This window comes from Erinaceus europaeus, chromosome 9 (assembly GCF_950295315.1).
Source record: "Erinaceus europaeus chromosome 9, mEriEur2.1, whole genome shotgun sequence".
Classification (NCBI taxonomy): Eukaryota; Metazoa; Chordata; class Mammalia; order Eulipotyphla; family Erinaceidae; genus Erinaceus; species Erinaceus europaeus.
Genome location: NC_080170.1, coordinates 78,142,572 through 78,165,182, shown reverse-complemented (window position 1 = coordinate 78,165,182; position 22,611 = coordinate 78,142,572). Strand labels below are relative to the sequence as shown.

Below are 22,611 nucleotides of genomic sequence, written 5' to 3'. Positions count from 1 at the left end.
TTGAAGCTTTTTTTTTTTTTAAAGATGTACTTTCTAAACCTGTAAATAAGATGGCAAAGAAAAACCAAAACATGATATAATTACTAAAATAAAAAAAGAGAAGAAAGTTGAAAAAATATATTCTGGTATCCAAGAGAAGCTTAATAGGATCACTTATACATGTTCTACATCACCCACACTCCTACTTAAAAATGAGTGTCCTCCACTGCTCTTGTCAGTGTTACTCATTTCACCATGGAGTAAAGATCTGATAAAACTCTGATTATGAATGGATCAACAAAAAATGAGGCCTACCCATACAATGAAATGTTACACAAAGGAAGAACGTACTGACACCTACTATGATGTGGATAAGCCTTAAGAAAATTATGCTCAGTGAAGAGAAGTAGACACAAAAGGCCATTTCCTGTGTAACTCCATGTATAAAGAATGTTCAGAAGAGGTAAATCTATAGAAACAGGAAAGACTGATGGTAGATAATAGCAATGATTAAGCAATACTTTGAACATTAGTGCTAGTGAACTGTATAATTTTTTTTTTTGCCTCCAGGGTTATCACTAGGGTTTGGTGCCTGCACTTTGAATCCACTGCCCCTGACGGCCATCTGTTTTCCATTGTTGTTATTGTTGTTGCTGTTATTGTTGTTGTTGCTACTGTTATTGTTGTTGGATAGGACTGAGGGAAATTGAGAGGAGAGGAAGATAGAGAGGGGTAAAGATAGACACCTGCAGACCTGCTTCACCGTTTGTGAAGCGACCCCCCTTGCAGGTGGGGAGCCGGTGGCTCAAACATGGATCCTTGCGTGGGTCCTTGGCTTCGCATTATGTGTGCTTAACTGAGTGTGCTAACCGTCTGACCATCAACTGTAGATTTTTAAAGTTAAAATGGTCAATTTTATGTTGTGTGTATTTTGTCACCATAAAAAAGATTTTTTGTGAAACTTTTGGAAACTAAACATTTTAATCTGATGGTGATGGGCCACCTAGTAGAGTATAAGTTACCATGAGCAAGAACCCAAGTTCAAGTCCTTGGTCCCCACTTGCAGGAGATAAGCTTCATGAGCAGTGCAATAGTGCTGCAGATATCTCTCTGAGTCTCTCTCTCCCTCTCATCTCTCTGTTTCTATAAGAAAAGGAAAAAAAATGACCACTGGGAGTAGTCATGCAGGAACCAAGTCCCAGCAATAACCCTGGTAGAATAAATAAATAAATAAATAAACCTGAAAGTTAAAATCCCCTTGTTACTTAACAAAAAAGATAAAAGCAAAAGCAGCATTTCCATAAAGAATAGCAAATGGGGCCGGGTGGTGGCACACCTGGTTTAGTGCACATGTTATAGTGCACAAGGACCTAGGTTCAAGCCCCCAGTCCCCACCTGCAGGGGGAAAGCTTCCCAAGGTGGAGCAGGGCTGCAGGTGTCTCTCTGTCTCTCTCCCTCTCTATTTCCCCCTTCCTTTTCGATTTCTGGTTGTTTCTATACAAAAACTAAATAAGATAATTTAAAAAATTTAAAAAGAAAAAAAAGAATAGCAAATGGATGTTACTTGGAAGCATCTCTACATCAGGTAAAAGTAGATTATGGTAAAACTTAAAAGGTAACACAAGAAGCAGAGTGCTAAGAATGATACTGAAGAGTGCTTATTTTTTATGTAAACTGATACCAGACAAATGACATCAAAGCAAAAGAGAATTCAGAGTAGAATAACTAACAGGGTCTATTTATAGGGAAAATTTTAGAGCTGCAAATTGTCAGATAAGGTAAAATTAATTTTGTGAAAGTAGGAAAACCTGGCAGAATAGCAAAAATTTAGAAAAATGGAAAGAGGATTAAGGCAGAAATGCTAAAAATAGAAGAATAAGTTAAAAGAACTGGCAAAGATTAGATTGAGTTGGCAAGGAAAATAAAAGACTGAGATATTGAAGTTATTTTAAATATTTATCTTAACATTTTCAAGGACAGGTAAAAGAATGCTGGGAGTTTGTGGGAATGAGAAGTTCAGTAAGCGGAGGAAACTAGAACTTTAAAAAAATTTTATTAGTAACTTAATATTGATTTACAAAATTACAAGATAACGGGGGTACAACTCCACACTTTTCCCACCACCAGAGTTCTGAATCCCCAATCCCTCCATTGTAAACTACAGCACTTCTCTTAAGGTTGAATATATGAGTTGACTATTATTTCTACAACTATCTGTCTATATTTGCATATATTGGCTCATTTCTTTCTATGATCCCATCTTCTCTTCCTTTCCAGGTCACACATACACCTACTACTACATCCAAATATTCCCCTTCCCCCCTTTTTCCTCTTCTCTGTTCAGGTCCTGATGGAACTGGAGTTCAGAGCCCTCTGGTCATCTTCCCCCTATCAGTTCTCCCCCACTGGGAGTATGGACCAAAATTATTTGGGTGGAGCAGAAGGTGGGAGTTCTGGGTTCTGTAGTTATTTCTACTGGACTTGGGCATTAACAGGTCAATCCATATCCTCGGACTGAGAAATTAGAACTTTTTGTAAAAAAAAAATAGAGAGAGGGGTCAGATAGTAGCACACCTGGTAGAGCATACAATGTTGCCACGCTCAAGGACCCAGGTTCAAGTCCCCAGTCTATACCTGCAGGGGGAAGGCAGTGCTAAAGGTATCTCTCCTCTTTCTTTCTCTCCCTTCCTCTCTCTGTCTATAAAGGAAGAGAGAAAGAAAGAAAGAAAGAAAGAAAGAAAGAAAGAAAGAAAGAAAAGAAAAGAAAAGAAGGACCACTAGAAATGGTACAATTGTGCAGACAACAAGCCCCAGTGATAATCATGGTAGGAAAATAAAACATATAGAAAATTTGAGTTGATGCAGAGAAAAGAGAAACAATGTGATCATGATGGCAAAGAGAAGAAATGATTTGGGGGCTGGGCAGTGGTGCACTGGATTAAGCACACATAGTACGAAACACAAAGATCCCAGTTCGAGCACCTAGCTCCCCACCTACAGGAGGGTTGCTTCACTAGTGGTGAATCAGGCCTACAGGATTCTCTCTGTCTCTTTCCCTCTCTATCTCCCCCTCCCTCTCAATTTCTCTTTGTCCTATCCAATAAAAAGAAAGATAGGAAGGAAGGAAGGAAGGAAGGAAAGAAGGGAGGGAGGAAGGAAGGAAGGAAGGAAGGAAGGAAGGAAGAGAAAGAAAGAAAGAAAGAAAGAAAGAAAGAAAGAAGAAGAAGAAAAATGGCTTCCAGGAGCAGTAGATTCATAGTGCTGGCACCAAACCCCAGGAATAACCCTGGAAGCAAAAGAGAGAGAAAGAGAGAGAGAGACAGGGAGAGAGGAGAGAATAAATGATTCAAAAAATGTGTTGCTGTTTACTAATCAACAATATGAAATTAATTAGTAAGCAGTTACCACAGAAATCTTATCAATATATGAAAATACCACTGAACAACTGGACAAAGGAATAGTTCATTTTTAAAAAAAGGAAGCTGGAGAGAAGCTTTGCAGTCATATGTAAAACAGCAATAATCAAACAATAAATAAATTCAATATACATAACATGTATCATTTGTATAAGAGATTTAAAAAAAAGACAAAACAGAGTACTTTTCAGCTCTGGCTTATAGTGGTGCCAGAGACTGAACTAGGAACATGAAAGCTTTAGGCATGAAAGCCTTTTTGCATGACTACTAAGTTATCTCCCCAGCCCTGTTTGTTAGTATGGAGTCAATCCAGGGTTCATACCAATAAGTAGTCTTCCCAGTTAAGTTTCCTATCGCATACTCTTTTAATAGAAGGAAAGAAACCACAACACCACTTCACCATCCCTTGAGTTACAGTGGTGCTATCTATGGTGCTTCTATGTAGGACCAGGATTCAAACCAAGTGACTCACACAGAGTAAGGTATGTGCTTTACCAGATGAGCTATTTTCCAATTCCTACAACAGAGAGCTCATCAAAAACATATGTAAGATGGCAACAAAAATCAACAGAACATCTATGTATGTATCTCCATAAATTTAATACCACTTGGTTTTAATACTCTTAAGTTGTGGGACTGAATGGTGGCTGTTGCTGAGGAATTATTCTGATGCAGTCTCCGCCCCCAGGTTTTACTACGCCCGTGAAATCCTAGCAGTGCCCCCTTCAACCAATCCTGGCCCCACACGTCACCCCTGGCTGTCGCCCAATAAAAGCCCTCTCACCCCCCCTCTCTCTCTGGGCTCTCTGCTCCCCCTCTCTCAGATCTCGCCCCCTGCTCTCCCCCCGTGGTCAGGTAGTGGGGACGGCCATTGCCGGCTGGCTCCATGTGGTCTGAACCAACCCCCCCCATCCTTTAATAAAGATTTGTGTACCCCTTTGCTCTGGACGTCCACTCTCTTCTCCGTGGTGCAGCCCTACACCAGACTGCCACAACAACAGGTGGCATACTGGGTAGAGTGCACATGTGTAATGACTCCAATTGAGGCCCTCGGTTCCTGCCTGAAGGATGGAAATTTCATGAATGGTGAAGCAGTGTTGCAGATGTCTGTCTGTCACTTTCCCATCTCCCCACCCCCTCTCAATTTCTCACTGTCTCTATAAAAATTTCTAGAAGTTTATAAAAAGTTTTAAGTGTCCTCTGATCCATATTTTCTGGGCAATAATGGTGTTACTATAAAAGAATTAAATTATGTAATTTAAATTATAGTAACTGTACTATTTGTATGTCTAGTTATGTAAGTTTAATTATAATTACATATAATTATATAAAGTAAGTATACCTGGAAATGCTGTAATTAAATTTTTAATATTTTTGAGTAATAACTTCAATCCTTTTAAATTTTCCACTCCACAGTGGACTTTTTATTTGCAAGTTCTTAAACATTTTTTGTAACACTGACGACAAAGGAACCATTGACTTATATCTGTAGTGTATCTATTCTGGCAAGACATTTGAAGTTGTAATAAATTCTTGCTGTAAAATACATCTTGTGCTCCAGGTGCTTTCCAAAGAAATGTTAATGATAGCCTAAATCACTGGGAACAGAAAGGATCCTCCACAAGATTCTTAAGTGATCCCTTGATGGTGATACTAATTCCATTAAAAACTTGGCTCAGGAGGCATGGTGGTGGTATACCCATGAAGTGAGCTGTGTTCAAGTCTCTACTCCTCACCTACATGGGAGAAGCTTCACAAATGGTCCAACAGTGCTACAGGTGTTTTTTTCTCTCTCTCCCTCTCTTTCTTTCTTTCTTCCCCATCTCTCAAACTAATAATAATAATGATAATCATAACAATAGTTACAGAGGGTGACTAGCAGCAGTGAATGGCAGTGAGTCACAGCAATAGTACATCATGGGAGGATGTAAATGGAGGGAGTGATAAAACCTGAATTTTAAAAAGCACAGAACTTTGATGATGAATGTGGTATGGAACTATAACTATACATCGTAATCTTACAATCTTATTAATCACAATTTAAAAAAATGGTTTGTAAAAGTAATAATAATAACATGGAGATCAGAGTGGGGTACCAGTTGGGAATGTGTGCAATAAGAAAGAAATGATGGCAGGGAGGTTGGAAGGTGGAGATATGGAACTTTGGTGGTGGATGTGTGGAACTATATAGTGTAATCTTATGATAATATAGCAAATGACTAATAACAAATAAGAAAGAAAGAGAGGGAGGAAAGGAAATAAGGAAGGAAGGAAGGAAGGAAGGAAGGAAGGAAGGAAGGAAGGAAGGATGGCAGTCAGGATAAGATGGTGGCGATTTGGATACACAAGAATTGTGTGAGAGGTGGCATGTCAGGCTGTGATGACCAGCTGGTCTAGGAGAGAAGGAGCCTATGTGGTTGATTGAAGTAATCTGGTTCATCGTGGATGGACCTCGAAGGTATCATGTTGAAAGAGATAAGACAGAAAGAGAAGAACAATGCCAGATGATCTCACTCATGGGTGGAAATAAAGAAGCAAGCACAGTAAAGAAAAACATAAGGTGAAACTTGGACTAGGTATGGTATATGGCACCAAAGCAAAGGACTCTGGGAAAGGAGGGTCAGGGGTGAGTTAAAGAGGCACTGAGGTCCTAGGGCATGATGATGGAAAAGGACTTAGGTTAGGGTAGAGAATGTCTTGCAGATACCTATCATGGAGAGATGAAAGAGGTTATACTTATGTGTCAACAGCTAAGCCACTAACCCCCCAATAAAGTGGATTTTTTAAAAAATAAAAAGTGTGTTTTACTTAAAAAAAAATCACAAGTAGGAAGCATAACACAGATATCTATTAAGAAGGCTGGTGGTCTGCTAGATTCCTTTTGCAAAAGTTTGAACTAGTCTGGCAAAGTTAGTGACTTATCTACTGCAGGAGGGACTAGAGTGCATTCTTTTAGGCCCATGATCTCTGGGAGAGTCCTACACAAAAAATGGGCTGAAACTGAGCTTTGATAGAAGCAGAATGTATATAGAGACCACTCAGATGTAAATAGGGTACAGTTCTTAGAATATTCTTTGTCTCCTAGAGTTAGAAAGCATACAACACCTTAAATAATCTGGGCCTGGATCAAAGTTTGCCCAAACTAACACCAAAAGGCAGGGCTGAGAATCTTAGCTTTGTTTCACTCTGCTTTGTCTCTACTCCCCCTACCATCCCAATACCAAAACCTGCTAATATTTTTCCTGCTTAGTTGAGACATCAGTTAACTTCCTCAATGATGAGAACTGAAAAAAAATTTCATATGTCTACCACCCCCACAAAACACATACATAAAACACTCCAAACTCATTCCAGTTTTCCTTTACAATAGAAGATAGAAAGTCAGAGGTGACTCAGGCTATAGAGACTACTGAACTCATACCCTCCTTTAATATGCAGAAATAGATGCTCATGGGTTTAAACAGGGAAATCACATATCTGATTGGCAAAAGTGGGAACAAGAATTCTGGTGCTTTGACTTGTATTTCTGTGGTTCCTCAGCTCCAAACAGGAAATTAGCAAAGGATCTTTATAGACAGAAATTTTATCTTCCCCCACCCTTTCATATTTTGAAGTTATAATGCTCATGTGAGTGTATTTAGAGATAGGACCTGAGATCAGGTATAAAGAAAGGTTAAATCTCCACCTGCAGGGGGGTTGCTTCACAAGCAGTGGGACAGGTCTGCAGGTGTCTATCTTTCTCCCTGTATTCCCTTCCTCTCTCAATCTCTCCCTGTTATATCCAATAAAGTAGAAAGAAAGAAAGAAAGGAAGAAAAGTTAAGTGAGGTTATAGGAGTGGGGCTCTAATCCTACAGGATTAGTACTCTTTTTTTTTTCCTCCAGGGTTATTGCTGGGCTTGGTGCCTGCACCATGAATCCACCGCTCCTGGAGGCCATCTTTTCCCCCTTTTTGTTGCCCTTGTTGTTGTAGCCTCATTGTGGTTATTATCATTGCCATTGTTGATGTTGTTCGTTGTTGGATAGGACAGAGAGAAATGGAGAGAGGAGGGGAAGACAGAGAGGGGAAGAGAAAGATAGACACCTGTAGATCTGCTTCACCGCCTGTGAAGTGACTCCCCTGCAGGTGGGGAGCCGGGGGCTCGAACCGGGATCCCTATGGTGGTCCCTGCGCTTTGCGCCACATGCGCTCAACCTGCTGTGCCACAGCTGGACCCCCCAGGATTAGTACTCTTAAAAAAGAGAATGTGATACTGGAGTGCTCTCTCCACCATATGTAAAGGCAGTTGAATGCCAGCTAGGAAAAAAGTCTTTACTATAAACAGTGCTGCCAAACCTATATCTGAGACTTTCCAGCCTCTGGGACTGTGAGAAGCAAGTTTTTGTAGTTTCAACCATGCAGTCTGTTATATTTTGTTATGGAAAACTGAACTGACTACAAGATGATAAACTGATTTTTTACTTGTGTGTCTCAACTCAAATATGGAGCACTGAAAAGTGCATAATGTAAGGGGAAGCACAGCACTAGAACTGGCTGAGATGCAGGAAGGCCATTTGGAGACTCTGACCTGCGGCTGCTTCCCATCTGGAACATTACAACCCAAACACACTTGAAGGCCATTAAAATGAATGAGTCACTCAGTTAAAGAATTTGAGGAAAACATTCAAACTATGCATATTTGGCTCTTTTAAATGGCCTGTCTGTCCTTCCATGATGTAGGCAAAATAGGGCAAGGAGTAGTCATTGGTCCAGGTGCACTCCACCCACTTATAGAATTCTTCTTTCATGAATTAAACATTTACACACACTGTCCCCTGCAGACCAGGCTGGGAAGATTGTCATCTGTGAAAGGAGAGAGTGAGTCTGATCCCATGGCTTATAAGTTCTTAGGAAGACCTAAAAGGGTTTACAGAACTTTGTCCTATTTCCAAGGTACTGACAAAACTCCATGTCCTTTCAAACATCAGGCTAGCATCAGACATCAACTAGTACCCTAAACTAGATATTTTCTCATCAGTGTAGCAGTTTCAGCAAATGGGATAGACCACCAGAAAAACATATAGCTCTACTTTAGGTCAAATATTTCAACTGGTAGTTTCAAAGCTAATAATGTCAACAAAATATTTTTAAGTAGAAAGCAAATAAAAGACAAACAGGTAGTCAACATATTAACATATTCAGTATGTTTAGCTCCAATATATATTTTCTGAGTTTTATAAAAGGTTTTATAGTGGGCACAGATTATCTTGTAAAGATGATAGTGAGCATATTTTCTCATTCTGCAAATATTTCAGTATCTCACATGTGCCAGAAAGTTTCCAAATGCTGTAGAGACAGCAGTAAACAAGATAAAGTCCCTTCCTCCTAGGACTTCTATCTATAATAAAATGTAAGGTAGTGATGAATCAAAGAAGAATAAATGTTGGTGGAGTAAGAGGCTGGTGAGTCATGGGGATGAAGAGTCAGAGAGGACTCTTTAAGGAAATAACAGATGAATGCAAAGACTTGGAGGAAGTGAGGGAAGTGAAGGCTATGACCACAGAGAGTAAGGGTGAGTAAAAAGCATATGAGGAGGTAAGGAAATGGTCTGGAGTCCATGCAAGAAATGTGACCTCCTTCTCTGTATGAGGGGAAGACAGGAGAGGTGGGAGCAAGAAGGGAACAGATGTGGAGTTTGTCAAGCATTGTCTCTTGCAATGTTTCTCTTGTTCAGAGAAAACACATCACTCACATGAGATCAAAAGGTCTTGAATTCAGGGGTGAGACAAGTTTTCTTTTGTGGATTCCTCTCTGGAGAGAGGGGTAGCTGGACCAGGGGCTGCAAGCCTTGGGAGACTGACAATTCAGCTTCCATTAAGGTCTCATAGGACTCACCTTCCACTGTTAACTCCACTGTCACCTGGCGGGAACCACTCCCATTGGTGGCTTCACAGGTATACTTTCCCTTGTCCTCCTCACTGACATCATGAATCATGAAGCTGAAAGTCCCCCGGATGCAGTCCAACAGGAATCGGCCACCACTGGTGATGGGCTGTCCGCTTCTGTACCACGTCACCTGGGGTTCTGGGTAACCTCGGACCTTCAAGGAAAGAAGAAAGGATGACCACTTATATTTAGGGGGCTAATTTAAATGAGTTAACTCATTCAATCTTCATAGTCCTTTCAGTAGATACTTCTTCCATCTCCATTTTAGAGGTAAGAAAATGAGGCACTGAAAGTTTGGATAGATTTTTCAAAGTTTCAAAGTGGCAGTCAGGCATCCTGGCTGTAGTCTTCACTAGAGAAGCAGACAAGTGTTTTTTTTTTTTTTTTTTTTTGCTTGTTTGTTTTGTTTTTCCTCCAAGGTTAATACTGGGACTCAGTGCCTGCACTACAAATCCACTGCTCCTGGCAATCATTTTTTCCCCTTTTATTGGATAGGACAGAGAGAAATTGATAGGGGAGAGAGGATAGAGAGGTAGAAAGACAGAAACACCTGCAGACCTGCTTCACTATTTGTGAAGCAATCCCCTCTGCAGTAGGGAATGGAGACAAGTGCTTTTTTTCTTTAAAGAGTCATGTTATTATTTGTTAATGAGAGAGAGAGGGAGAGAGAGAGAGAAAGGGAGAGAGAAAGAGAGAGAGAGAGAGAGAGAGAGAGAGAGAGAGAGAGAATCACTGTGTTATATGCAGTGCTGGGGATTGAACCTGGGACTCCAGGCTTCAGAGTCTAATGCTTCACTCACTGCATCATCTTCTGGGCTGCTAGACAAGTGACTCTAAAGTCTGGCTCCATACAAGAATCACTAGGGGACATTAAAAAAAATACAAACTTAATGCCTAGATCCTATCCTACATCAATGATATGAGAATTACAAAGTGGAAACTGGACATGGGTCTTTCAGGCCCTTGCTTCCCACCCTTCCATGCATGAAAAATGCTTGTTTAACATTCAGAATCAGATGCCGGTGCTAATACCCATACTGCTAGTGTCTAGAACTCAACCTGAACAGGAAGGTTCTAGACCTAAACTAATAAAGTGATCACTAACAACTGAGCAGTTGAGTTGTGGCTAGTCCTAATTGAGTTCTGCCATATGTATAAATTATACAACAGGTTATGAAGATTTACTTTGAAAAAAAAGGTTATGAAAAGTCTTGAATTTCTTAACAGTATTGATTACATATTGAAATGACAGTATTTGTGGGGATGGGTGGGAGCAAAGTAGAGTAGGTACAATGGACTGTGATGGAGGAGATGGTACTGTAGTAAACTATATCTGAAGAAGTGTTAACCTGTACTGCTAGAGCATAGACAGTATTGTAAACCAGTATTATCTCAATAAAGTAAAATAAAATCCTTTAACAAAATAGTATTTTAAAGACACTGTGTTAAATAAAATACATAGTGCCCAGCCTTCATACACTGGAGGAAGCTTTGGTGCTGTGCTGTCTTTTCCTCTCTCTCACTGTCTCTCTTTATATCTGAAAAAATTGGTTCCAAGCCTTGGCAATGACAAAACATAATAATAAAATGCATTGCTAGGAGGTTGGGCAGTAGTGTAGTGTGTTAAGTACACATGGTGCAAAGTGCTAGGACTTGGGTAAGGATCCCGGTTCCAGCCCTCAGCTTCCCACCTGCAGGGGGTTGCTTCATAAGCAGTGAAGCAGGTCTGCAGGTGTCTATATTTCTCTCCCCCTCTCCCGTCTTCCTCTCCTCTCTTGATTTCTCTCTGTCCTATACAACAACAGTATCAATAACAATAGTAAAAATGACAACAACAACAAGGGTGACAAAATGGGGAAACCGGCCTCCAGGAGCAGTGGATTCGTAGAGCAGACAATGAGCCCCAGCAATAACCCTGGAGGCAAAAAAAAAAAGTATTGCTAAAGGAAATTTTGTCTGCTTCTTTCCACATTTCTACTAGAAAGTTACAACTACACATATTAGTTTGATGCTTCTAAAGAGGGGCTAATCAGACTCAGTTTTAATTCTAATAATAGTTAGCAGCTAACATCTGTTGAGTGCTAAGTGTTAATCACTTTTCTAAGTACTTGAGTCACCTGAGTCTCAGAGCAACTTGTTCAAAAAGATATATTTCCCCAAAGGGGAACAAGCAGAGGGAGATAAATTTCAAGAAAAGAAATCACTGTGAGTTTCAGGAAAAGAAAATTTCCCAAGGGTCCTCAACCCCCTGAAAACTCAACAGGCCCTTTAGAATGGACTCATCATTGGAGGAGCAGGGTTCAAAATGGCCCATCAGTGCACAGCTTTGGGCCCAGAATGGAGAAATTTTAGGGCAGGAAAATGTTCAAAAGGCACCACAGAAACATAAGAAAGGAGTTACAAAATGGCAGTAACAATAGTGTTTATTCATGTATCTACTTTAAGACAAGAGAAGGGATACAGAGAAAGTCAAACTAAAATACATTAGATCATCCTGAACCACAGGGACAGTTTAATTTAGTCATTGTAAAGTAGAAAAAAAAGCAAAAAATATATATTCCTTTTATTAATATTTCTGTATAATGAACCGTATAGCACTAGCATTTATTTATTTATTAAACACCTCAAAATATTTAAGTAATGGAAATAAAAGTATTATACAAACTGCTGTCATTGATTCAGGTGCAGGGTGCCTAGAGTCCCATTGCAAAATGCAGCTTTCAAAGTGGTTTCAGTTTCAGCATATTTTAAAAATCCTTGCACATTTATTTTAACAGGACACTTGTGAGGTTCAGTTTGGGGCGTGTGTGTGTGTGTCTGTGTGTGTGTGTGTGTATTTGTGTTTGTGTGTGTGTGTGTAATTGAAAGGGAAGTAGAGATCCATGTCTCTGAGGTATGGAACACTTATAATATCCCCAGTTAATCATTCATTGATACCTCAGACCTGATGGGCCACCCACCACAGCTAGTCCTAAGTAAGAGGTAGGAGGTCATAGTACTTGCTAATGGAGTGCTAAGGACACCTTTGGTGCAGTTAATTATTAATCTCCTCCCAGCTGCAGTACTCTGTGCTCCCTTTCTCTGAAGTTGACAGAAAGCTGTCCTGACCATCCAGGTTAGTCTGGTCCTGCCTAGCAAGATGGAGAAAAAGACAACGATGATTTCCAAGTTCACTGTGTAACCAGATTCCCAAGGGGGTTCTCTCCGCAGGAAAGTTTCTTTCCTTAGTTATTTCTGAAAATAAGAAGCATGACTATTAATATAGTAATTGTAATCTGATGTTCCTTTACATGAGCCTTTGTGCCAAGACAGTACCACAAAATGACATGGCTTTTTTATGGGGGGGGGGGACATGACATTTATCACATTCCAACAAGTATAATGTAGAGTAAATGCTTGTGTCCTCCAAATTTCCTATGTTAAAATTAATCCTCTAATCTAATGGCATGGTAGGGACTGCCCCACTCTCCAAAGGGAGGCTGGGCCAACATACTCTGCCACTTGAGGGAGATGGATCTTGCAATAAGTACAGCCTAGAATGTTCCTAGCTGTGACCATGGAATGCAAGCTCAGACCTACAGGGATGCAGAGGTTACACAGACTAAATATGAACAGACATGGGCCCCAGACTAGATCAATGGGGTCTACAGTTAACAGTATTTATACACTTTTCCCATATTCGGGAGCTACTTTTTGCCTTGATCCAGCTTTTTAGTCCTATTTCCAACTATAATACCATATCCCCAGACAGTACCTTTAGCCCACCTGCATTTTAGCTGTCAGGCTCAGGCAAAAATTAGTAAAGACATGGGCCCTTTGGAATATACTTAAAATAGGCTTCCTAGCTTTCTCCAAAATGGAGACCCCAAATCTCATCCACTATACCCTTACCTTTAGGTTCCTGATTATTTAACAGTTTGTTCTGCTTTATATCTTAATGATTTTCAGCCACCAAGTTGCAGTTGCTACTGTGACACAATCCTGACATGCCAGGGCAGAGGACTTCATCAATGTGTCCTGGAACCCCAACTCTCCAGAAACAGAAACAGACTGGGAGTATGGATCGACCTGCCAGTACCCATGTCCAGTGGAGAAGCAATTACAGAAGCCAGACCTTCCACCTTCTGCACCCCATAATGATCCTGGGTCTATACTCCCAAAGGGATAAATAGGAAAGCTTCCAACGGAGAGGATGGGATGTGGAACTCTGGTAATAGAATTGTATAGAATTGTACCCCTCTAATCCTATGCCTTGTCAATCATTATTAAATCAAATCAAAACCAGTTTAGATTAAAAAAAAAAAAGGAAGGGGAGTCAGGCGGTAGTGCAGCGGGTTAAGCGCATATGGTGCAAAGCACAAGGGCCAGCGTAAGGATCCTGGTTCAAGCCCCCAGCTTCCCACCTGCAGGAGGTTGCTTTGCAAGCAGTGAAGCAGGTCTGCAGGTGTCTATATTTCTCTCCTCCTCTCTGTCTTCCCCATCTCTCTCCATTTCTCTATGTCATATCCAACAACAACAACAGCTATGACAACAACAACAACTACAACAGGCGCAACAACAAGGGCAACAAAATGGGAAAAATAGCCTCCAGGAGCAGTGGATTTATAGTGCAGGCACCGAGCCCCAGCAATAATCCTGGAGGCAAAAAAAAAAAAAAGGAAGTAAAGGAATGGGGCTTTTGGGAGGTGATCAGGTGTTGAAGGCAAACAGAGCCTTCAGAAATGAATGTTGTGTACTGTGCCAAAGCAAAGGACTTTGAGGAAGAAGGGGAAGGAAAGGGATAGGATGGAGGGGTTCTGGGCTCTTGGTGTGTGATGGTAGAAAAGGACCTAGGTTGGAGGAGATTGTCTTGCAAACACCTATTATAGGAAAGATAAGGTTTTACCTGTGTGTCAACAGCTCTACCATAAACCATTAATTTCCCAATAAAGTTGAAAAGAAAAGATTTAAAAAATTGAATCAGTGTCATTTTACAAGGGACCTAGAGATCTTTGCTTCCAAGCATTAACTCAGGAATCACAGTGTCAACAGATTTGACTCATTCAATATCACACAAGGAAAAACACAGTCTTTAATTCCAACGCATGCAAGCAAGCAAGCAAGGTAGGGAGAAGAAAGGAGTCTTTTCTTTTCTTTTCTTTTCTTTTCTTTTCTTTTTGTAAAGCTGGGACCTTACATATGTGCTATTTCACTAATCCTAATCCAAATTTTCCACCAAGATTGAGAGAATGGAGAGGGAGAGAAAGCACAGCACCACCCTCCCCTAGTGCTATGGCATGGCCATGTGGTGCAGAACCTGGAACCTGTGCATTGCAATGAATGCACCTTACTTGAATTAGTTCTCTAGCCCAAGAAAGGGGTGTTAAAGTGGCAATCCCAGATAGGCAGGAGCTAAAGATAGAGTCTTGGTCATCAAGGTGATAACCTGTGCTCGTTATCTGAAACTTGGAGATCTGTCATACCAGATGGGTGGCAGTGTGTGAAGTGATGTCCCAACAGTTCAGTTTTTATATGTTTTTATGGGCAGAAGTCCAAGGCCTTACCAAGTGTTTGTCAGTTTGAAATCATCACACCTGGTCTCTGGTATAGCAACCATAATCAGTTTCTTGCCAAACTGGGAGTTCATACTTATTTACAACTTCATGGCCAAGTATCCATAAAAAAAAAAAAAAAAGACAAGTTTTCAAAGTGCAGTAACTTGGGGGCTGGAAGATAGCTCACTGGTAGAGTGCATATTTTTGGCATGCCTGAGGACATGGGTTCAAGCCCCATCTACCACATGAGAGTGCTAGTCTGGGGGAAGCTTTACAGTGATGGGGTAGTGCTGTGCTGTGGTGTCTCTCCTCTTTCTTTCTCTCTGTCTATCTTATTTACTTATCTATTTATTTTATTCCCACCAAAGTTATCTCTGGGGCTCAATGCCTACACTATTCTCCCAGCAGCCATTAAAAATTTTTCCCTTTTCTTTTTTATTAGATAGGACAGAGAGAAATTGAAAGGAGAGGGGGAGATAGAGGAGAAGAGAGAAAGAGGCATCTGTAGCACTGATTCAATACTTGTGCCCCCTCCCCCCCCACCACAGTGGAGAGCAGGGGAAAGGACCTAGGTCCTCATGTACCATAACTTGTGATCTAAACCTAGTGCACCACTACCTGGTCCCCCTCCATCTTTAAAGGATGTTAATTCTATCAAGGCCCAGAGAGAGAAGAGGAAAAAAGGAAGGACATTCAGAAGTAACAATAGGTGTGACTTAGAAAGAGAAGGCAGGACCATAGAAAAAAATGGACAAATATATATTTCTATATAAGTTATAGAAGATATATATATATATAAATTATATCTGTGACTTTAGGAGAACTACTGCAGTTTCCAGTGGAGGGAATAGGGACACAGAACTCTAATAGTGTGTCTGTGGAATTATACCCCTGTTACTTCTTAATTTTTGTAAATCAGTATTAAACCACTAATTAAAAAATAGGAAAAAATAATCCACCCAGAGTAGAGGAATACTGCAGGCACAGAGCTCCAGGAATAATCCTTGTGGAAAAAAAACAAAAGATTAAAAAATTAAAGAAAAAAACCAGAATAACTTTTGGCTTTATATATCCATCCTTTCACCCTATAAAGGACCCACGGAGAAGAGACATCTGCAAATAAGGAAGTAGACTCCCATCAGACACTGAGTCTGTTGCTGCCTTGTTATTTCCTAGTCACTTAGTCTGTGGAAAGTAAATTTTCACTGTTTCAGCCACCTGATCAATGGTGTTTCTGCTATGGCAGCCTGAGAAGTCCCAACTCTCACGGGAACTAGTTCTTCTCTGTTTCCCCCTCCCCTCTCAATTTCTCTCTGTTTCCATCAAAAAGAAAGAAAAGAAAGAAAAAAAAGTAAAGAAGGAAGGAAAGAAAGAAAAAGAAAAAAGAAAAGAAAATGGCCACTGGGAATGGTGGATTCATCGTGTAGGCACTGAACTCTAGTGATAACCCTAGTGGCAATAAAATAACTAAACAAACAACAATGAATAAATTATTGCATGATAAATGATAAAAGAACAGTTCTGGTGATTCTAAAACTGAAAGGTAATAGGGCATTGATTAGAGGTACTGAGGCATTGACTAGAGAAGCATCTTTCATCTAGCTCCAAGTAAAGCTAGGCCAGATAATAAACAGACAGGATGCGTAGAAAAGAGAAAGAACATATTAATTCCCCCAAAATAAATCAGATCACGAAGGACACCAATAAAACATACATCCTGGATGCATTATGAGGGTGAAGAGTGAAGGGTGAAGGCCCTGCATGGCACAACCAGCTCTGGAGCCTATTTCTATGTCAGCAACTGGCGTGTGGCCCCACCGCCGGGCAGGCACTTAATTAAGGTTTTGAGTAATCTTGCTGCCAGCAGTCAAGAGTCTTAACTGAACTGGCAAAATCCATCAGGAATAGATCATGCCAGCTAAAAACAGCAATTAGCTAAAGGTTTAAACTGCAGGGTGCTTTTTGCTCCTAGTCCAACTTGTGAATCAGTGAGGACAAATGTGGTTTTGTGAAAAATAAAATCAGTCTAGAGAACCCTTCTGCAAATAGCACATGGGTATTGGCTATAAGTCTCCCACTTTTAACAGTGTGTTCTTTCTCCCACACCATGGCCCAAGGCACAGCCTCTTCCACATAGGCAAATCTGAGAACTTCACATTTCTCCCACAGAGGCAGGTTATGACTTGGCAGTTTTAGGTTACACCACAGGCCCTTATTGAATCACTAAAAAAAAGTTATTTCTCTTTATCTAGGCCAACCTCTTAAGCACATGCAACTTTAAAATTTTTTCTTTTAATGATGCAAATAACTAAAACTCTTTGATGCAGTTTAACACAAAAGCAGAATTCTAAGGGGACTGCTCATACTGATGTTTTCCTGGTTCTTCCAGGTTCATAATTTCTCTATAAACAAGTGTCCTTTTTTGTTGCTAAGTTTACTGAGTTCTTTGTATATTTTGGTCATTAGTTCTTAGCTGATGTACAGTGTGTAAAGATCATTCTCCATTCCATAGGGTTTATTTATGTTTTGGTGATGGCTCCCTTTGCTGTGCTCAGACTGGGTATGATGTATTTCACCAAAGGTCTCTTTGGGGAACAAGGGGAAGGGAAAAGGTAGACAAGGCCTTGGGGTCCTGGTGTGTGATAGTGGAAAAGAGCCTAAACTGAAGTGGGTGTGTGTGTGAGAGTGCTTTGCAGACATCTATCACGAGGTGAGAAACTGTACCTATGTGTCAATAATTGTAAGCCATTAAGCCCCCAATAAATAAATAGAAAAAAATCCTGGGAGGTTTTTAATAGGAAAAAAAAAGTGTCCTGTTTGAACCTCTTGTCTCAGGATGGCTACATGATTCCAACTTTACCCAGAACTCATCACATAAACTTTGGAGGCTCTGGCTTTCCTCCTTCTTAGGACAGACTTCCAAGGACTTGAAATTTTTAGCTAGTGAGTATGGTCTGGGAGCTCTCTCCAGTTTCTGCTATCAAGTTCAGATATACTCTTAGTTATGTTAAAATATCAGTAAGATGCCTACACCTTGGTTTTATTTTGATTTGTTCAGAATCTCAGGGTAAGCCCCTCCTTGGAAGAACTGGCCCCTACTTCAATCCACTGCAGCTGAGCTTGGTGAGGATATCATCAGTCAGCTACCTCCTAGTCAAAGTGCTTGGGTTCCCAAAGCAGGCATAAGACCCAAGCCAGATAAACAGAACTCTTCCCTTTACTTTTAAGTTATAATAAAAGAAGACCAAAGATGTCTCTTCACAGGGTTTTCAAAGATGTCTCTAGCCTCTCCCACCTCACCTGTTTTCTGGTCCCTACTCAGGAGAAGGAAGTTATCTCCAGAATATGTCACATGTAGAAGAAAGAAGGGCTGAGATTGAGATACTGGCTGACACAGTCCTGGGAAACCACATCACCCAATATAAGAGATGACACATCCTAGCTGCTTAATCTTAGATGAGGTTGTTTCATGACATTTGCAATAAGAATTCTGATGAATTCAGGACTAGACAAAGCTACTAGAAACAGAGAGATGGGTGTGTAGAAGTTGACTGCACTACCAGATGCCCAACTATGGATAAGTTACTTACCTAGCTTTCAATTTACAGGGCTGTAAAATGGAGGGGTATCTACTTCCAAGTGAAGTAGTAAATGCATAACAGCAAGTTAATAATGTCTAAAAATCCCCCTCTCTCCTTCCAAGTGACTATTTCTTTCTAATAAGGTGTTCTAGATTCTACTTAGCTTTGTTAACAGTCTGAAATTACTGCTATAAGAAATATCAGTATTTGTAAACACCTGGGCTTGCTGGGCCCCCATCTTATATAACTTTTATTCTTATAAATGCCACCACATTTTTTCCCTCCTTTTTATTGGTAATATGTATTCTTAACTTGTTATGCCATCTCCCGGCCCCTCTGTTCTTTTTATTAGTGATTTAACAGTGTTCTACACAATTATAAGATTACAGGCATATAGTGGTCCGGGAGCTGGCACAGTGAATAAAGCATCCGACTCTCAAGCATGAGGTCCTGAGTTCAATCCCCGGCCACACATATACCAGAGTGATGTCTGGTTCTTTCTTTCGCTTCTCCTTTCTCATTAATAAATAAATAAAATATTTAAAAAAGAAAAAATTACAGGCATATGATTTCACACCCACACATGGCATGTGTTAGTCAGCACACCCCGCCATCACAAAATTCTGTGTCCTGGTCCACCAACCCCCATAGTTCCCACAAAGTCTAAGAATTTAATTACCATTGTCAAGATTTTTTTATTCTTAAAGACATCACACTCTCAATTAGATAAAAACTTAATACTTTTGCTGAGAACACCTTCCACTCTAGCTGAACAAACATTATTTTTCATCTAAGCAGGTAAATTCCATTTGGAAAGTGGTTATTATTTCCATGCAGCAGTATTAAGCACATTTTAAAACAGATGTCTGGGTTGTTGTTCTGACTGTAGCTTCAATCCACTCCAGCAATCTCATGTGCACCTTTGAGACAGTTCATCCCCTTAATTCTGCTTCACTGAGTAATGCAAGCCTGGAATTTCAAGGGCATGGATGAATGTCAGGAAGGAAATAAATCTGTGGTAATAAATCTATAGTGCCTGGGAAGTCATGCCTGTGCCTGCGCCTGGCGAGAGAACCAGAGACATACTTCACAAGCAGGAGAGACGGAGCAGAGGGCCATTCCCCAAATAACAGAGAACATTTGGCAGTGTCTCCTAACCCCTCAAATACCAGAGTCCAAAAGTCCCAATACTCCAAAAATGGTCACAGAATAGAAATGTCTGTCACATGAGGACTTCTTTTCTTTTATATATTTTATTTTATTAGTGATTTAATAATGATTGACAAGATTGTGGTATAAGAGGGATACAATTCCATACAGTTTCCACCACCAGAGTTCCACGTGCCCTCCCTTCCATTGGAAGTTTCCCTATTCTTTATCCCTCTCGGGGTATGGGCCAAAGATACATGAGGACCTTCTGAGAACAAGAAAGAAATTCTGTATAAAAGGAGAGCTGGAGGGGGGGCGGGTAGTGGCACACCTGGTTAAGTGTACAAGTTACAGTGTGCAAGGACCCAGATTTGAGCCCCCAGTCTCCACCTGCAGGGGAAAAGCTTCACAAGTGGTGAAGCAGTGCTGCAGGTGTCTCTCCATCTCCTTCTCTCTCTATCTTCCCCTTCCTCTCAATTTCTGGCTGTATCTATCAAATAAATAAAAAGATTTAAAAAATTTTTAAGGAAGGATAGGCAGTGATGCACCTAGTTGAGCAAACACACAAGAACACACATAAGCAAAGACCTAGGTTCAAGCCCCTGCTCCCTACTTGCAGGGAGGAAGCTCATCAATGGTGAAGCAGGCCTGCAGATGTCTTTCCCCCTCTGTCTTCCCCTGACCTTTCAATTCCTCTCTGTACTATCTAGTAAAAGAAAAAGAGAGAGAGGTAGACAATAAGGGTCTGGGATTCCAATAACCTGAGAATGTCTTGACTTACCCTCCTTGGCTAAATTTTGAACCTAGCTTCCCCTGCTGACCTGCTCCAGTGGTGCACCTCCATGCAAGGCTCTCTGCCTGAACACTCCCAGGTGGCAGGCTTTGAGGGAGGGGGAGAATGGTGGGATCTGGTTGAACATGTCAGTCCTCCATATAATAATGGTTTCTTAGAGGCCTGGAGGATTCTACCCAGTAGGACACACACTTTACAAAGAATCGTTTCTTTTCTTTGGTCAATATCCAGGGCTCATACATGTAATTTTCACTACTCCTGAGCCATTTTTTTATTTCTTTATTGGGGAATTAACGTTTTACATTCAACAGTAAGTACAATAGTTTGTACATGCATGACATTTCCCAGTTTTCCATATAACAATACAACCCCCACTAAGTCCCCTGTCATCCTTCTTGGGCCTGTATTGTACCCCCCACTCACCCCAGAGTCTTTTACTTTGGTGCAATATGCCAATTTCAGTTCAAGTTCTACTTGTGTTTTCTCTTCTGATAATGTTTTTCAACTTCTGCCTGAGAGTAAGATCATCCCATATTCATCCTTCTGTTTCCGACTTATTTCACTTAACATGATTTTTTCAAGGTCCATTCAAGATCGGCTGAAAACGGTGAAGTCACCACTTTTTATAGCTGAGTAGTATTCCATTGTGTATCCTGAGCCATTTTTTTTTAAAATTTCAGAGACAGACAGAGGGGAAAAGTAATAACATTGGAGCTCTTCCATGAACAGTGGCATTCCTAAAGTGATTCTGGGGCTTGAACCTGGGCCATGCCATGAGAAGGCATGAACCCTACCAGGTAAGCTATATTGTAGCCCAAAAATGGTTTATTTTTTATTTAAATATTTATTTATTCCATTTTTTTGGCCTTGTTTTATTGTTGTAGTCATTGTTGGATAGGACAGTGAGAAATGGAGAGAGGAGGGGAAGACAGAGAGAGGGAGAGAAAGATAGACACCTGCAGACCTGCTTCACCGCTTGTGAAGCGACTCCCCTGCAGGTGGGGGGGCCGAGGGCTTGAATGGCATCCTTACTCCGATCCTTGCACTTTGCATCACCTGCATTTAACCCACTGCGATGCTGCCCGACTCCCAAAAAATGGCTTCTTAAACATGAATGCAAGGAGGCTTAATTTTTTTGTTGCTGCTTTTTAAAATTTTTGTTTATTTCATTATTTTTAAAATTTTTATTGGGGGATTAATGGTTTACAGTCAACAGTAAAATACAATAGTTTGTATATGCATAACATTTCCCTGTTTTCCACATCACAGTTCAATCCCCACAAGGTACTCCTCTGCCATCATGCTCCAGGACCCGAGCCCTCCCCACCACTGCCAGAATCTTTTACTTTGATGCAATATAACAACTCCAGTCCAAGTTCTGTTTTGTGTTTTCCCTTCTGTTCTTGTTTATCAATTTCTGTCTATTAGTGAGATCATCCCATATCCGTCCTTCTTTTTTCTGACTTATTATTTAATATATATAATTAATTATTAATTACTTAATATTTAATTAATTTAAAAAAATCATTTATTGGGAGTCGGATAGTAGCACAGCAGGTTAAGCACACGTGGTGCAAAGTGCAAGGACCTGCGTAAAGATCTTGGTTCGAGCCCCCGGCTCCCCACCTGCAGGGGAGTTGCTTCACAGGCAATGAAGCAGGTCTGCAGATGTCTATCTCTCTCTCCCCCTCTCTGTATTCCTCTCTTCTCTCTGTCTTATCCAACAACAACATCAATAACAACAGCAATAATAACTACAACAATAAACAACAAGGGTAACAAAAGGGAATAAATTAATAAATAAATATTAAAAAATAACTACAACAACAATAAAAACAAGGGCAACAAAAAGGGCAAAAGCAAAAAAAATAGCTTTTATTATCTTCAAATTTAAAAAATATTTTATTTATTGGATAGAGACAAAGAGAAATTTAGAGAGGAAGAATAGATAGAGAGACAGATGCACCACTGCTTCATTGTTCATGAAGCTTTGCCCCTGCAAGTAGCAACCAGGGGCTTGAACCCAGGTCCTTTTGCTCTGTAACACATATATTCTACTGAGTGCACCACCAGACAGTTCCTATTTCATTATTTTTTTAAGTACACCCGGCATTTCAAGAAGTGTTCTAACTCTATATTTAACTTACAGTTTGTCGAGGAATGGACCTGGAAAACTTGTTTGAAGTTTCTAATAGAAGAGCACAGCTATTTGCATATCTTCCACCAAAGGTCAG

General features: G+C 40.4%; 1 protein-coding gene across 1 annotated transcript in view; it reads right to left on the bottom strand.

The window, feature by feature from the left end:
- The window catches only part of MYLK (myosin light chain kinase), a 348,762-nt gene that overhangs the window by 168,130 nt on the left and 158,021 nt on the right, over positions 1-22,611 (bottom strand). The window contains exon 3 of the mRNA XM_007528900.3: positions 9,270-9,474. Coding sequence (XP_007528962.3) covers positions 9,270-9,474 — 205 coding nt within the window. The remainder of the gene's footprint in view (positions 1-9,269; positions 9,475-22,611) is intronic.